At 44.5% G+C, this 17,875-nt stretch overlaps 1 protein-coding gene across 1 annotated transcript in view; it reads right to left on the bottom strand.

The window, feature by feature from the left end:
* KCNK12 (potassium two pore domain channel subfamily K member 12) overlaps positions 1-16,978 on the bottom strand; it is a 28,306-nt gene extending 11,328 nt beyond the window's left edge. Inside the window, exon 1 of the mRNA XM_030499336.1 lies at positions 16,182-16,978. Within this exon, the coding sequence (XP_030355196.1) occupies positions 16,182-16,533 (352 nt within the window). The 5' untranslated portion in view covers positions 16,534-16,978. The remainder of the gene's footprint in view (positions 1-16,181) is intronic.
* Positions 16,979-17,875: the final 897 nt, after the last annotated feature.

Below are 17,875 nucleotides of genomic sequence, written 5' to 3'. Positions count from 1 at the left end.
CGCATACAGTAAGTTTGTTCCATGTTATTTGCTGATACTAGTTATTTATGAAAAATAGTTACATATATTTCACACACTATCTCTGAAATTCAATTCAGTAACTACTGTCCTTGTCCTGCTATTCTTCCTAATATAAATGCTCAGCAGTTCAGTCAAAAAGCGTAGCAGTGAGGTGACTGCTTTTGTTTATTCATGGTTAAATGTGGTGCCCCATCAATAAATAACCACATTTAATCTAAATTAATTGTTTGTGTTCCATGAAAATGCTGAGGAAGTAACATATTCTGACCACATCAGTGAAAGTTTGTGAAGAAAAAGGAGCTACTTTTGGCATAGAGCATAATGAAATAATTAAATCCAGTTTATTATCACGATGCACCTTTAAACAGCAACAGAAAATTCATGATGTATATTGAAATACATTGATTTATTTTTGCATTGGCTCTATTTTTCTGGGTAATTTATTTGTGCTACCTTTGTGCTTCTCTGATACAGCATTTTGCATTTGTTGATACAAGAGTGTAAACGCTCATGAAAAGTAAACTTGGAAATATCTTTTCAATGACAGGAAGGTGCACGAGGAAGGAGGTGGTTCTTCTTTCACAACAGATTGGGCATGCTTGGAAACAACTGTGTGCCAGCAATTTGGACTATACTGCATCATCAGTTTCTTCACAGCAGAAATAGTCTTTTCTGCAAAAGGCAGTGAAAACCTGCACAGTGTTACCAGAAAATAAAAAATTACCAAAGAGGTCATCAGATTTTGTTTTCTGGACCCACAGTCTCTCCATTTTGACATGGTAAAAGACCACCTTTGAGCAGACATCACGAAGCCTGACTTGGGGTCCCAGGCTTAACATGGGTGACTAGGAAGCTCTTCTCAGTTCCTCCTCCTCTGTGGGGCTAAGCTATCACCTGGGTCAGGCTGGTTGCTCGTAGAAGCCTTCTCATTTGATGGTGAATACCCACTAGTGCCTGGTCCTCAGAAAAAGCCATGGAGCTTGTGGTTGCCAGCTAAGGATACACGGCCAGCTCGTTATGGAGAAAGCATCTGTTCGCCCATGCCTTGTCAGCAAAACAGTTAAACATGTGCTTCACAGCAAGCATGTGAACATCACCATCAAAATAAATGGGTTTATTGTCACACATATGGCTAGACACATTTATTAATTAAAAAGAGAGAAATAGTGACAGTTTGTATCAAGTTGTAAATGTGCTGAAGCTTCTTAGTATTTGCTGGGGATCATTCATGAGAGGTGGTGAAGTTTTATATTTTTGATGAGGTTTGTTTAAGCAAGATTTTCTGAAGTATAATGTTACCAAAATTCAGTGTGTAGCTCCGCAGGTGAAAGGACCCATCACAGCCACGAGAGGGCTAACAAATACATAAACCAGGCAAAAAGCAAGACCAAGCAAACACAGCAAGTTCAGGTCAACAGCTAGCAGATAGAAGTGTACTCGTGTACTTTTTGTGCAGCGTCTTCTTTTGTTAGCTGTGTTTGTCCCTTCAACACCACCTGGACCATAAGGCATTAGTCCTGGTATGTTCTGTACAACACCTCTGAGCTCAGCCCCTGCTCTAAGGTAAGTACATCATGCCATCTGGGTGAAACAAATTCATCCAGAACTGCCTGTGCTTCCAAGAAAGGTGCTTTGCATTTTTTGGTGGCCCTGACATATTGCACAGGTACCTTGAGGTTGATTCTGTGTGGCTCAGTCACAGTATTTCAACCTCCCTCATGATAATTCTGCCCTAATCCACCTCACCACTTCTTGTCTCTACCAGCTCTATTGTAGCATTCATTTCAGCTGCTCAATACTACTTCTCCCCAGACAAACAGAACTAGTGGAGATGATAAAAACTCTCAGGTAACACATCCTTCAGCAGCCCCTCATGGATAAGTGCTGGCCATTAACGAGTCCCTCATCCTGCCTTGCATAATAGGTTTAGTGGTTACTATTCTGCTCATCTGGATTTTTAATTCACTTAAGCTGGTGATGGAATCAAGAGGTAGCGAGACTGGACAAACTTGTGATATGCTTCTTGTTGCTCCTGCTTTCTTTTCTTTTACCTATTTTCTTATGGGTAAGAGAGGTTTGATGCCAGAAGACAAAAAGGAATAGCAGCTTTAGTACCTGTGAGCTCTACTCTCAGGCCAATTGTCTTATTCTACTTTGAGATAAAAGGGGGTGACAGTTTTCCATTAAAGATGCCTATTTACCCAGAGATGGAGGAAAGTTTTGGTCACCCCAAAAACTGAACATAAGAAACTCTTCCAGCATTTACCATGGCACAGTATGTCCCTGCATCTTTCAGCCAGCCTCCCAGTTCTTCTTAAGCAAGTTTCCTGCCATGGGACTTGGCTCATACACCCAAGTCAGCACAACTGAGCAATCATTTTAAATTCCAGAGCGTAACAGTACTTAGATCACGAGACCAGCATCACTTCTGTACTGTTATGTAAGTATAATGCAGTTATATTTAAAGGAATCAAAAGAAACCAAAATTGCTGAATATAACTCTTTAAACAAATGGTTTCTCAGAAATAAACAAAAACCACCTATAACTAGAATGCCAGTTCCAGAGGGATAGAAGTTCTCACACCATAAAGACTAAGCTTCTATCCAGGACTGGTCCCCTGATAGATGGAGGTTACAGAACACAGACGCATAAACTAAGTGCAATTTGTTTCATGTCTGTTCCACACTTGCTTTACTTCATGGCTTTCCAATAGTCTTGGTTGGTCTTTACTAAGTAACATACACCGTACCAAAGAACGAAATGCCATATTCCAGATTTGGGTTCTAGTGCTCCCTTCAACCCCTTTGCCAGCTGTTAACATTTCATCATTATTGCCCGATAGTCATACCTGTGTATTTCACAACTACCTCTCATTTATTCTACAGCTCCTTACCACCCAACATCCTGAAACAGTTGCCTTGGATACAGGGTCACAGCTCAGAGCTGACAAAACTGCCACAGACGGAAACCTTCTGCTGCATCCAGTGCTTTTACCCAAAGAGTGAGAATTCCACGGGGCACTTCTTCCACCTGGCTTTGCATTTTCAGACTACAGATGAAAAACTTACTTTCCCTTTAACACCTCTGTCAGCCTGCTTTATTAAAATACCCCCCTTTGGGCTCAAACAGTAAATTTTTTCTGATCTTTTCCATTGCTGGAGCCTTTAATATAAAATTTCCTGTACAGTTACATCTCATCTTATTTAGATTACTATCTGGAAACAGAGCCTCTGAACAGTAGTGGTCTCCCCAGCGCTGTGTGCATTAAGATACTTTAACTTAGACCTATGCTATGTCTGAAGAGATGAGATACCACTGCAGGTTTTAGGGCTGGCCTAACCTGTACCATACACAAGCTTGCAGTCCTTATAGCTATCCCATGGAGAAAATACTGAGTGACTATGCAACTCCCAGAATCATAGAATGGTTTAGGTTGGAAGGGACCTTAAAGATCACCTAGTTCTAACCCCCCTGCCATAGGCAGGGACACCTTCCACTAGACCAGGTTGCTCAAAGCCCTGTGATCTGTCTGTCTGTCTGTCTGTCTATCTATCCATCCATCTGTCTATCTATCCATCTATCCATCCACCCATCCATCATAGAATATCTCGAGTTGGAAGGGACCCATAAGCATCATTCATCCATCCGTCCTTGGTAACATGTATATATATAAAGCACTTCAAGTTGAATAAACAGGCTGTTCCTGGCATTTCATAAGATTTTTGCAATTTTAATAATATTCTTTTAACATGGACTTTTCTCCCCAAAGCCTACAGTAAATAGGTGCTCAGAGGTCCTGTAAATTTGCTTTGTGAACCAGGGTGGGCTAAACCAGGTCTTTTTTCTCCCTAACTCCTATGAATGTTCAGTACATGAAAATGTGCATACATGCACCCAATCCACCAGAGGCTATGGGAAAAGATGCCTATTCTGTGACCTAAAAGAGCACCATGATAAACTCAATGCACATCCAGGTCACTGCTGCTGCTCCTTGTTATTTCCCCATCAGTGAAATATTTGTCAAGTGTTTGGGACAACTGATACTCAAAGGAGTCACACTGGCAGAACAGAGCCAGGAGATGATTAATTGAACACTAAGGAGCTGCAGGCAACTATTAAAGGCTTTCCACAGTACCAATTTTATTCTGTTTACACACAACTGTGAACAGGTTATTGGTTATCCAAAGCGCTGCGATGTGCAACATCAGTGAACACCCGAATCGATCACCCTCAGCATTTCTCTGCTGGCTGTGATTTAAATCACTGTGTAAAAGGTCATGGCCACACTTTCATTCCTCTTTATAGCATATTGGTTTTTAAAAGAGTTAATAGAATTGCCAGCCTAAAATAACCTAAGCTTCCTTGAAAAGAAAAAGTGATTAAATTGGCAACCATGACATTAAATAACCAAAAGGTAAAGCTAATAAATGGTTGTTAGTTACCACGTGCGTGTGAAAAGTATAAAAAGAGACCGAGAGGTAATAATATTTTCCTGCAGAGGTGAATGACAAAGATTAATCTAAAATTATGCCCAACAGTGACTTGGTGAGGACAAAAAACAGGGCTGGGCAGCAGCATGGCAGCTCCATCAGGGCAGGGATGCCAGGACTGCCCCACTCCTCTGGCAACCTGTAATTTCTGCTTATGGGCAAGGGGTTTGCACTCCCATGGGCATCCCTGGAGACCAGCAGGATGCCATGAAGGACTGCCCTATGGAAACGGAGCAGGAGGCACCAGCAGCACGGAGCAGTGTGATGGAGAGGGCTGTGGAGGTAACCGGAAGCGCTGGTGGCTGTGGTCCTGAGATCGAAGAGGGGACTTGGGTGCCCTGGAGAGGAAATTTTGGAGGGGAGAAGGTGGTGAAGGATCTCTGCTATAACAGAGACAGGGCAGCCAGTTGGGGCTATGAAGCTGCAAGGAAACCTCCTCTGATGGGAATATGAAGCCTGACCCCAGACACTGGGTACTTGCACATGGAGATGCTATCATGTGTGGCTGATATCTTGCCATGTCAGCAGGCAGGTGAGGAGGGGACCCTATGCCATACAGAGAAGGTGTCACACATGATAGAGCTGGAACAACGTATTCAGGATGAAGGATATGCTGGAACTGAGAGGACTAAGGGTGAGGTTTCTTCTCGGAACCCTTGATGAGGTCTAAGGCATTGGGAGTGCCCCCTAATATCCCCCAGGAAAGGGGAGAGGAATAACCTTCTCAAAACCTGGCTGCTCATTACAGCAGGTTTCCCGAGTGTGTTTTTCTATGCTGACATCTTCTAGTTGAGCTTTCCAGGAAAGATCTTCAGTTTCTAGAGAGTACTCAGCAGGCGCATGTATCAGCTCAAGAGGCCCAACTTTTGTAAATTTGAGTGATAAATGACCCTTAAAAAGAGAAAGACTGGAGCTTCAGCTTCACCAGCAGCAGCAGCAGCACTCTTTTTCTATTTATTTACTATAAACAGGCAAGCTTATTTTTCTCGGTTGTACTGCATGTTGCCCTTTCTGTGCACAGTGTGAGAAGAAAGCGCATACCAAAGATTAAACAAGCCCACCCTTGCTCACTACTAAATATCATTATCATAGAGACATAGCCCAATACAGAAGAAGGCTGATCATCTGGTCTGGCCAAGCTGCTCTGGCACAGAACCAAGCTAAGGAAGAAGCAGAAGTGTCTCTAAAACAGTTTTACAGTTCCCTGGCTGGGGCTGGCTGCTCCTCAATGTACCTTGCGCAAGCAAATGGGGACTGACTTGAGCCAAAAGGGAATAGGCTTGGGCTTGAGGCTCAGAATCTTTGGCAAGCTTATGTTTGGGTTTTCTAGTTAATCCTACTGCAACAGAACACAATGTATAATGAGAGACAGGGGTGCTTTCCAGGGGCCCCATCATCAGGAGATGATGGAGAATGAAGCTTGGAGAAGAATGAAACTCAGAAGAGAAAGAATTCAAAATGTGCAAAAAAAGTCAGGACTTGCAAACTGACATTACTCTTGCTGACTCTTGACTGTAAAGGGATGGAGATGTCTTGTGGCATGATAATCTTCCCCTCTATTAACATATTGTTCATAAATAAACTTTCTTTCAATGCTTCAGGTTTTATTGCTCTCAAATAACATAATCTTGTCTGCTAAACTCTTGGGGCCAGACTCTGGTTTACAGTCATGAAGACTGAAACTATTTTCTTCATTTTATGCTACCCTTCTTGGGCAAATCTTAACCAATATGATACTAAACCCTCTCTTTTTCTGACAGTTACTCTGCCCCTTGGCACAGCAGGAGGCTCTTATGGGCTGTTATAACAAAAAGAAAACAGGTTAGTATTGGCTAAATTAGTGCTAAACCACTTCAAAAAGGAAGACTTCCAGAAAAAGGGGATGAAAGCAGGATGCTCTTCTGGTTGCAGCCTGACTCCCTGTGAAACAACCTAAGCTCATCCAGAGCTGCTTCCACACATGATGATTTCAGGGTCCTATCTCTGGTTTGTTTTCTCTCCTTATCCTAACAGCTGGGGTAAACCATTTTGCTATAATATTTTCTGAAATGGTGGTGGTGTTAATAATGGGAAAATATAGCCCACAGGCTCCTTTGTTGCATGAGTAAGTTATGTTACTGTAGAAAAAACTCTTCCTTGCACTAGAGGCTAAGGGTCTTCAAAATCTTATATTAACAGCTGTTGGGGCTGTATCAAACCCCTGCTCACATTCCAGCTCGTGTGCAAAAACATCTGCCTTGTCCTACTGCAGTCCCAAACCTCAGCTAAGCCACAGAGGTTGCTGAGACACCATCAGACAGAGGAAATAGCCCTGAATTCAGAGTAACTGTTTTCAAAAATCAGCAGAAAACAAAAGCATGATAACCAAGAAGTATACAAATCCATCTCAGTAACCACGGATGTACATGAAGGTATAGCTTATGGACCACAAGCATGGCCAATTCCTTCTCTCTGTTGAGATGTGTCCAATGTCTGAAGCCATACACTGCCACCTCCTCTAAACTTTCTACAATCTCCATGCAGCTGATGATACAAACATTGTTTCAGAAGTTGACTTCTCTTGCAATCTTGATTTTTCATCCTTTAAAGCTGCTTCAACTCTTATTTTCCTATGATTCTGAGAATGTTTTTTGTGTGGATAATTGTGTTTCTAAGCAACACCCTAACAGGAAAAAGCTTATGCTCTGTCATTTCAAATGGAGTGTTACAAACATTAGCATTCACACCTGCTTTTGCTGTTTTTTGAAACTTGACACTGGATTTCAGATGCCTGAGTAGACCCAAGGTTGTGCAAAATATTATTCTTTTTTTTTTTTTTTTAACTGCACAAAGAATAATGACATCCAAATTATTTTGTTATAGTCTTGAGACGTTATGGGCTTTATAAGAATACTTGAACTTGCCACTCCAGTGCCAGTACATCTCACAATACTTCTCCTTTCAGGCTAAGAAACAGCATTATCTGAATTTCACAAGTGGTCTTGGGTGTATGTCATATTTCCCCAAATAAGTCTAATAAAACAAGATGTCACTCCTGGGCTTTCTAAGCCTTACAGATGGGAAAGGCTGTCAAATGGTTTCTTCTGCCACCGTTGTTTGTGTGAAGAAGCATCAGTTAGTGTATTCAGAGAACATCTATTTCTTGACAGCTGGCTCACCTCTTCTGTTTTACAAAGAGTCAGCCTATATAAAGATGGACCTATAGGATAAAAAGACCGTACATACAAACATACAAACATCTTTTCCACTGTTTTGGGGTTTTTTTCCTCCAAATCTCTATACAAACTTCTACAGTTGCAATTTAATTAAAGAGCTCTGATAAATCTACCTCAACTTCTTAATGGTTTAAATACGATTTCATGAGTCCCTTATTTCAGAAGGTTCCAGCTGAATGCAAAGAAACAAATTCTCAAGTCTCTTTTTGTTTGGGCAGCTCTTCCAACTCATTCACAAATGCACAAAAACCTAATTTTAAGTAACTGTCATAGAACTATGGGGTGACAGGAGTGCTGACTAACCACTTGTTTCTCACTTTCTATTTCTGCATTTAACTCGTCCTTCCTTAGTACGCATTTCCCTTGACCACTTTCAAATTTAATGACTCTGAGCAACTTCCCCACATTATCGAGATCATTTTAGCTGAGATTGTCCTGGTCCTCGCAGTTCTGCCGGTAACAGTTTCTGTAAATGGACAGATTATTTTATCAAACAGCTTCCTTCTGCCCCTCTCATTAAAATCACAATTTGGATTTAAGATCTTTACACCGCTGGGATTTCCAAGCCCAAAGCGCTTAAAGTAGACTGGGCTCCATACACATTGAGCACAAATGACACTGTACTTTTAGTTTGTCCTCAGGAGAGGGATATATTGCTTGCACAATACTCAGTGTGAGCAAAGAGATGACAGAATATTCAATAATGAAGAACCAAAATGATTTTATCTGGTTTTCTTTTTAATTGAAATTTCCTGAATTAGTTTCTCACCCAGTTCTCATGTGCACGTTTCCCCTAGCTGCTATTTCTGCTGTGATTAAATCTGCCCCCGTAAGACTTAAGAATGAACATTTGGCCCATCATTTCTAAAGGGGAAGAAGCTGCAACACTATAAGCTCAGAAAGGTTAAAATTTGATGAGGAATCACTGTGGTTATGAAGGTACGGCTGCTTTTTTCATCAACGAGTAAGGAGAACTTACTATGGATTTTTAAACGCTTGCAATAGCAGTGCCTCACCCATATAAGTAATACATGAACATCAAACCATTCAATTTCTTAACTTATTCCACTCCAAAGCTTTAATTACTTGAAAAGGCTGCTAACGCTTTGCCTCATCTAATGCAATTAGATTTAATTTTCATTCTGCCTCTCATTTGATTCAAGAGAGACTGCACTGAAACCTCCCTATGTCTACAGCTAGGTGTGTACTACCCATTGTCACCAATAGACCCACTGAGCTCGGTGAGATGTATTACTTACAGTAATGACAAGAGCTGGCAGCATCAGGCTTACATTTGTTACGCCTAGTGTGCCAATAAAATGAATAAGGTAGGATTTCCTCAAGCTCTTAGACTGGTCTACTATTGACTTCAGCAGAAGCAGGCAAATGAGGAGATATAAAATTAAACCTATTTGATTTGTCTAGATTGCTATGTAATTGCTCCTTAGATTATAATTCTGTTTGTTACTTCAGTGTTTCTATTCACAAAAGGTTTTATTATCACTTTGAAGATTTATTGCATTCAGGATGACTGTCACGTTCCCCTAATCCTTGTCCTTACCCATCTTCTCCCAAAATGCACTTGGATACGCACTCGGAGGTGACATACTATGAAAACTGCCTCTTTTGATAAAGGTAAGCAATGCTCATATAGGTACAGGCTATGTTTCCATTAGTATCAAGTTGTCATCATGCTAAAAATTGCAGATTAAATGTTCAAAGTTGGTTTTCTGTTGCTCTAACCCTGATGCTACTACAGCATGAGTTGAAATCCTTCATCGACTTCAGTAGCTGCAAAGACAGGGTAATACTGCATTCATTAAAATAAAGATATGACGCTGTATTTTCCAGCACACCACCAGGAGTGCATATTGTTACATGAAGTTAATTGCCAGCAAATCTATCCTATGATTGTTCTCCTCTTCTCTCCAGGATGAAGAGCAATTAAAGTTCACACAAAAGCAAGACAGCATGTTTGCAAAGATGACCCATCAGTAGAAGTGAGAAAAAATGATGACGTGTATATGATCTGTGTCAAACTGAAGACAGTTGTAGAAGGAAGAAATACTGAAAAAAGAAATGAGGGTCAAGAGCAGCCTTAACACCAGGGAAGAGGGACAGCTCTGATGAGGAACATAAAGAAACTGTAAAGCTTTACTTTTGACTTTTTTTGGTAGTTATTAACTTGAAACAAAGACATCAAACAAATATTCAAAATAGAATCAAGCAAGCAAACCATCAGCAGAGGAGGGCATGCTAACTGGGAGGCAGGCAGCAGAAGCTGGAGAAATTAAGAGTGCCTGGGAAACACAGGTGACAGGGGAGCATTAGATGAGATCTAAGAGAATGAAAGAGGGAATATCCCCAGGATAGAAAAGGGGGAGTGCAGAGGCTAGGGACCAGCCAGGCTCCATGGGAACACATCCTGTAGGGTTTCAGGCAGGATTTGGATTTATGAGCCTGCAGCAAACAGGGCAGTTGATAAGCCCAGCAATTACAATCCCTCACTGCTATTACAGGCGCGATATCTAGTTTACAGGGTGGTTGCTTAGTGATACAGATGGTCTGGCTGGAGCCATGTCTGTCACCTCTGTGGATGGAGAGCTGTCAAAGTGGTATTTTGGCCCACCAACGTTTGGTTTGCAATCACATCTCCAAGCTCTGGTAAATGCATAGGGAACTGAAACACAGGTATTGGCTGCCCAGCAGGACTATGACTGAAGACGAGACTGAGTGCCATGCTAAGTGTCCACTAAGTAGACATTGCTCCTTCAATTACCTGAGTGAATGCTGCAAAAATGAAGAAGCCTTGACTACAAACTCCAGTTTGTCTTTGTTTAGAACGTGAACCAGCACATAGTAATATAAAACTTCCCCTGACTTCTAAGTTGGGAGACCATATCTCATGTGATGCTGGGAAAATTCTTTATTTCCTGATGTTATAGACAGGCTTTGGCTTTTTTGGGTGACTATATTAAGATGCTCTGCATCTTGACATTCAGTTTGGAGACCCCAAGTTTCAGTGCTTCAGCTGAGCACCCCAAACTCCACAGCCACAGCAAAACAAAGTGCAATCCGGTTGTTCTTGACTGAACATCTCCAGCCATAAAACAACAATTAGATCTCCACCTTACTGATGTTAGTGTTCTGAAACTTTTGCTTTCATAGCCAGGGTTTAATATTTAAGAAACCTCTGAAACTCTCAGATTAAATAATCTGAGCTGATGTGCTCTGTAGGACTCACTCAGTTTAGGTGACTGAAGCACAGTACTAGCTTCATTTTCTGTGTCTGGCATAACCCTCCAAGGGCAGGCAAACCCCAGGCAGCACTGATTAAAATAATATTTTCAGAAAACTTTTTTCCTTTTAAAAAGGGCTTTATTTAAAGTACTGGGGTTCCTCCCTCCTGCCTTCTAGAACAAAACCCCAACAAATCTATGATCAAAATTATTTCATCACAACCCTTCAGCAGGTACACCTCAAGTCATCTGCATAATTACATGGAGGTACCCCAAGTAATCCTGTTGCTGCTCTCAACTACAAGAAGGCAAGCTGTGATTTAGATTACTTTTCTGCTCAGGGCATCCAACTTACGCCCACACATTTAGGAAATCCCTATCAGCGGTACCCAAAAAAGTTAATAGTCCCATGTAGCTATGGCAAATAGAAAATATCGCTATGGTGCCAAGTCTTCATCTGAGGAAAATCACTGTAGGATCACCTGTTTCCACAGAAATATGCTGATCACTGACCTGCTGACTGAGCCTCTTGCTCTCCATTCTTTATCAAGACTACTTGAGTGAGAAAATAACTTCTGGAAATCCACTGGCACATAGATCAAACCATCACACGTGCCTAAGGAATCAGATCTGGCTGCAGAATACCAAGCTGAAACACACTCTCGTGCTGGCTGCAGACCACGTATAGGATGGCAAAGACAAATAACCTGACACTGCAACTTAATAATACTGCTTGCTCTTCCAACTGCTTTCTCGTTTGGTTTTTGTTTGGTTATTTTTTAACTTCAAGAAGGTCAATCCTATAGGTCACTGCCCCCTAATTTGAACCCTCTGCAAAAGCTGCCTGTACAAGCCTTGGAGAATTGCAGAGCCCTGAGAAAGCACAACACTGATGCTGTTCAGCTGCATGCTCTGGTTTGACTGTCGCCCTTTGGTTTATGTTGGCCATACAGACAGCGAAATTGCATTCGCGGAGAGCCAGAAGCTTCCCCAGTTGCAGCTCAAATTCATATCCTGAAATACAACAATGAAGAAGACAGGACAAATATATTTTCCCCTTGAAGTCTACAGACCATCTGGGTTATTTGTGAAATTTCTTGCCAAATTACCATCTGAAGTGCCTGCTCTCAGGGAGGCTCACTCCCTAGTAAGTGCAATCCAACATCTTGCCATGCACTTGCTGGGCTGTCCAACTGCCTTTTGCACATCACTTCTATTGAATTATCACCTTCAGCACATCTGGACCTCCAGATTTTCTCAGAAGTCTACAACACAGAGCCAGAAGATAGTTTAGAAGTGAGTGGTTCTGGCGCCTAGGTTGTGGAGCACAAGCAGAGATGATGTGCTGGGTATCCTGGGTCTCTACAGAGAAGCCAGGGAGAAGAGGGTCTAACCCAGCCGACATGTTAAGCTAGGACAGGGCAGCTACTGGGAGCTAGTTAGCTGGTAGAAAATACGTCTCTCATTACATGGTCTTTCTTAGTGGGCTTCAAAGCCCTGTCTCTCATGTCACCATAGGGCTGTGCCTTACCTTTTTAAGAGCAGAGCACGCCCCATCCCTCTGGGTGGAACTGTCAGTCCACCCAAATATTGAGTCATTTAACAGGATACCTCAGGGATAAGACAAGGATGAACAGTCCTTCTCACTCCCACACACTGTGCCCTAAGCACCTGTAACCCTCACACAGCTGTACAGAGGGAAGGTCTTTTGCACCTTTTCTTCCCTAGAGCCTTTCTCAAGCACCTATAGTCCAGACATGTTCCATCCCAAAACAACCCACCCACAGTAAGGGTGCTTTTTAAAAACATTAGGTTGAAAAATCACTTTTACATATTGGAGTACTTCTTTTGACCTAGTTTTTAATACCTGATATGGATTTCTATAAAGCAATTGTATTACTTGATGTTTGAAACGTGTGTACTTAGACATAAGAAGCTTAAAATCTGAATTTAGTAAGTCGATGTCTCAGTATGTTTTACTAGATAGGCACCTAATGCCTAACATTTAAGAGAGGGAAAAGAAATCTGAGTGCAGAGTCTAGACTCATGGACTGCATCAGAAATCCAGAGCTTCAGGCACCCAGAGCTGCCTTATGTGCTATGCAGAATGAATCTGTGCTACTAGAATCTGGGGAAAACTATGATCAATTTTGCTGTACTCTGCAACATTTTACCAGAAAGAAAACTGGTCTGAGTTATGCTTTGCTTTCAGTCTTTAACGAAGTGCTGGTTTTGCATGATTTGCACTTGGGGAAGGAAGGAAAAAACTCAACTGAAAGTCTACTGCCAGTTAGACCAGTGACTCAAGAATAAATTTCACCTCAGTGCTCCTTAAAGAAATCAGAACAATAATAATTGCCTACAAAAAATATCTTTTGAACTGTAAAATAATGACTGAGTGGTGTAGACTGACAGCAAGCCATCAGAAATTAGACTGAAGGATTTTCTTACATAGCTGTGAAAATTGGAACGTGTCTAATGAAAAATAGATTCAACATTTCATTATACAACCACAAACAATGCAATAATAAAAAAATGAATGCCCAGAGTGCTATCAAGAGGGTGAATTATGGACTGCAAGCCACTCACGTTGTGGCCTATTCAGGGAAGTGCATTAAGATTAGACTTAACACTTCAGTTTAACTCCCTCCCTTTTCTTAAAGACCCCACTAACATGCTTCTCACCCAGAGGGTTTGATTGCATCCCTGTGTAATTAGGGAAGATGCAGAACTGCAGCCAGGGAAGTACAGGAGACAAAGCACCTAATGAAGGAGAGATGCTCTGTTCAGCAAAGGCTCTGCTCAAGAAGGGTGGATGGAGCAGTTTTCTCCAAGCCCAATGGTGCCTAACCCTTGTGTTCACAGAAGGATGAAGAATTGGAGCCTTCCTCCCTCTGTTCAGCTTACACAAAGACCAGGAGAGCTTGCAGCCCTCTCCCTGGGTAGCTTCATTTCAATGCCTATATATGAAGGATTTAGTAGTTTTATTAAAACCAGTGAGAGCAGAGTGAGGACTTGAAAAGATGCAGCAAGTTTTCTGTAAGTTGGAATTCTCTACTAATAAGAGGCTGAGTAAGCTGTGGGCGATTTAGTCTTGATAGACATGGCGTCTACTTGCTGTGTGTTAAGCAGTGAGTAAGAAAGCCTTCTGATGCATCACTAGGATAGGAGCATGTTTAGCTGGAGTAAGAAAGTTGCTTTGACACACATAAGTGATGAAGTTGTTTTGACTCTAGATGTCTGGTAGTTCTTGGCGAGGTTGAGTAATGACAGCATTCTTCTTGCCAATTAAGTGTGACACAAAGGCAGGTGGAATTGCCCTGAACCAGGATAATATGGTATGTGAACTGAAGAGGAATCAAAGGTACCCCAGGTAGGTAAGTACATGGCTTTTGCTGTGCCCAAAGGCATAACTCAGCTTTGCTTCCAGCCACTTTCTGCTGCATCTCCTCTCTCAGAGCAAAACCTCGCTCTACAGCAGGCTCACTGAACTCACACTAAGCACCGCAAGTAATCCAGGAGTAAGTACTAGCAAGTAGTATGCCAAAGGAAGGTATTACTCAGGGGGACACTTGTCAGAATCCGGCCTTTACTGTAGCTTGGGAAAAACAATCTTCAGCCTCAATCTTGCACATGAGAGATGTAGATGTTATTGGCTATAAAGAGAGAGCAGTGCCCTACGTTGCATTACAGGAGTATGAGCAACACAATTCTTAGTTCAGCCACTTACACCTGTTAAGATTGCCAAACCCCCTGCTCAGTTTCTCATTCCTTCCACCCCGGTACAAATGACTGCAGCTAGGGCAATGAAGTGGAGATGCAAACAAATGCTTGCAAATGAAGAGGAAACATTTTTCATTTCAATAACCACAGGGAGGAGAAGCCAGGGTTGGCAAGAAGTGAACAGATCTGCCTTTACACCTCATCTGAGTTTGCTACAGCAGGTGTAAGGAGAGTGGGTTTGTTAACACACCAACTTTTTTTGTCTATCCATTCAGGTCAGTCATACTGATCTCTTAAAAATCACAGAATCGTAGAATAGTTTGGGTTGGAAGGGACCTTCAAAGCTCATCTAGTCCAATCCCCCTGCAATAAGCAGGGACACCTGCAACTAGATCAGGTTGCTCAGAACCACATTCAGCCTGGCCTTTAATGTCTCCAGGGATGGTGCATCCAGAAGCTCCTGTGATGAAGACAGCCTAACACTTATTTACAATGGTGTTTTAATGACTGGACTACTGGGTGTACTTGAAAAGGAAAAATTAACTGAATTATTCCATGCAAAAAGTACCAATACTTGACAACATTGCTGTAGTCACCATCACAAATCTATTACTTAGTCACTATTGATAAAACATTTTCCAAACCTAATGAATTAATTGCAATAACAAGCTGTGCATTTCTGCCCCTCTAATAAAGGGACCTCTACCCCTCTAATAAAGCCTGACATTTACACTCAGAAGCCCTAAGACAACTGGCCATCAGAGAGACAAAATCGGTAAGATCTGGTGTCAGGGACAGGATTTCTCAAGCAATACTCTGAGAGCAGCAGAAAGCTGCAGCTTTACTCCAAGTAAATCTCCCACATCACAATTCTTAACAATGCTTTTAAATACTGTAGAATAAAAAATGGTCAGAGTTAAAGAAAAAAAAATCCCAAATTTCTCCCCCCAAAAGTCACCATTTGCTCATAAAGTGCTGCTTTTCCTAATCACATATTGGACATGAGTAAATGCGGTCAGCTGTAGCCAGGGATGTACCGAGACTGTGTATCATGGTCCAGCTGAAAGAGATTCGGTGCAGCGAATGCCTCGATTCACGTACGCATCTTAACTTGGCCAGCAGCTAAAACCAGTTCCAAGCTGAGCGGTCAGGCACCGCGAAACCTGGCTACCGCTCAGCATCCTCAGTGCCCACTGTCTGCCAGTTCCCGCAACAAAAGTTTCCTGGGGTCGGGGGCCGATGCCGTCCCCAGCGGGACCCGGAGCGCAGCGCAGCGCCGGTCCCCGGCTCCGTGCACCGGGGCGGGCGGTGGGACCGCGATCCCCCCAACCCCGTGGTAAAGTGGGTGTCAAGGACCGGGCTCCCACCGGACTGTAAGCATCCCCCCCGGTTGCCATAGCAACGCGGCACAGCCTCTCCCCAAACTTTGGTCGCTATAACGACCGCCCCGGGGACCGCGGCCGCAGCACCCCCCCGGCGGGGCGGCGCTCACCTATGGTGGAGACGACGGTGCCCACGAAGTAGAAGGCGCCGGGGAAGTCCCAGCGGGGCCGCAGGGCGTCGACGCGGATGCCCGCGGCCATGGCCGCCTCGTAGCTCCGCAAGAAGGCGCGCAGCTCCGGCAGGCTGATGTTGAAGATGCGGCTGAAGTTGTGGAGGGTCCGGTTCCAGCGGAGCTGCGCCGCCGCCTCCGACGGGCTCTCGAGGGCCGAAAAGACGGTGGCGCCGGCGCTCAGGTACGCCGCGATGAGGGCGGCCAGCAGCAGGAACCGCCCGTTATCCTCGTTGAGGGGCGCCAGGCGCCGCCGGCGGCAGGAGCCCGCCGCCCCCCGCGGGGGCATCATCCGGTGCGCGGCGCGGCGGGCGCGGCGGGCGGCGGGCGGCCCCGGGCGGGGGGCGCGGGCATGGGGCGGCGCTGCGCGGAGCCCGGCGCGGCGGCTTCGCTGCAGGGGCCACGGCTCTGAGTCATCCCCCGGCGGGGCCCCGGGGCCGCCGGCCTCGTCCGCCCGCCCTCAGCCCGACGCCCCGCGCCCCCGGGGCCGTGGGCTGTTCCAGCGCGCCCCGGCCGGCTCGCTCTGGCCATGCGGGGCGGCGGCGGCGGCGGCCCCGCCGCGGGGGAGACCGCTGCGGGGAGGCGGAGGCTCCGCACGGCGCCCGGTCGACGGCGGGCGGAGGGCGGGAGCGTGCGGCGCGGCCCCCGGGGAGCCGCATCCCCGGCGGGAAGAGTCTCCCGGCCCCGCTGCCGCCGCCCGCCCGAGCTGCGACGCCGCCACCCGTGCCGCGCCCCCGGGGTGCCGCTGCGCCCGGCCGGGGGAGGGGCGGGGCGGGGCGGCACTGCGTTGCCTTACCCTGCCTTGACCTGCCTTTCTTTTCCTTCCCTTTCCTTGCTCTTTCCTTGCTTTTCGTTGCTGTTCCTGCCCTGTCCGCCGCGGCCCCGGACAGCTGCCGGGCCCCCGGCCACGCCCGGAGTAGGGGACAAGGCAATGTGTGCGATGCGCCTTGCCCGTGAGGAGGGTTTTTAGCTTTAAAACATTCTCTCTATGCCCGGTGCCGGGAGAGGTGGTTTTCACGGAGCTGGTGGAGCGCTAATTAATTAATTCCAGCCATTCCGAGGTGCACGAAATGTTGTTTCTGATCTGACTCCAGGTTCTGGACTGCACGAAGTTAGACCCAAGGAAATGATAAATTTGGGGATTGGTGCCAAATGCCCATTCGATCTTAGCTAGTGGGTGAAAGGTAATGTCTTTTTCCCTCAGCCAGTGGATTGCTTCTTTGCTGCTTGGCTTGGAACAAACACTGTAGCCGAGTTCTTATCCGTTAGGCTGCAGCAAGAACTGCAGTCCTTTCCCGGGAGACTTGTAGTAAATAATAACATTCCTGTTGTTTTTATCAAGTGTTTCAAAGAGGATGGGAGTGATGCCAGTCCTGCAAACCTGCGTGCAGGGGATGATAACCTGGATTTTGTATTTTTTATACAGGAAGATCCCTGCTGCCTCTAAGGCAGCTGCTTGATGCCTTTTAGCAAATGGGTATTTACCATCGGTGGGATTTCTCCGTAGCTCTACTTCACACATTTATTTCTTATTTTGGATCTGAGAGATTTTGCTTTGCCCTGAGATTTCATGTTACTGGCCACATCTGTAATGGGAGAATTTCCTCCCTTCATAACAGACTGTTTGTACTTTC

This window comes from Strigops habroptila, chromosome 10 (genome assembly GCF_004027225.2).
Source record: "Strigops habroptila isolate Jane chromosome 10, bStrHab1.2.pri, whole genome shotgun sequence".
Lineage (NCBI taxonomy): Eukaryota > Metazoa > Chordata > Aves > Psittaciformes > Psittacidae > Strigops > Strigops habroptila.
The sequence above is the reverse complement of the archived record's forward strand: the minus strand, read 5'-3'. Positions and strand labels throughout refer to the sequence as shown.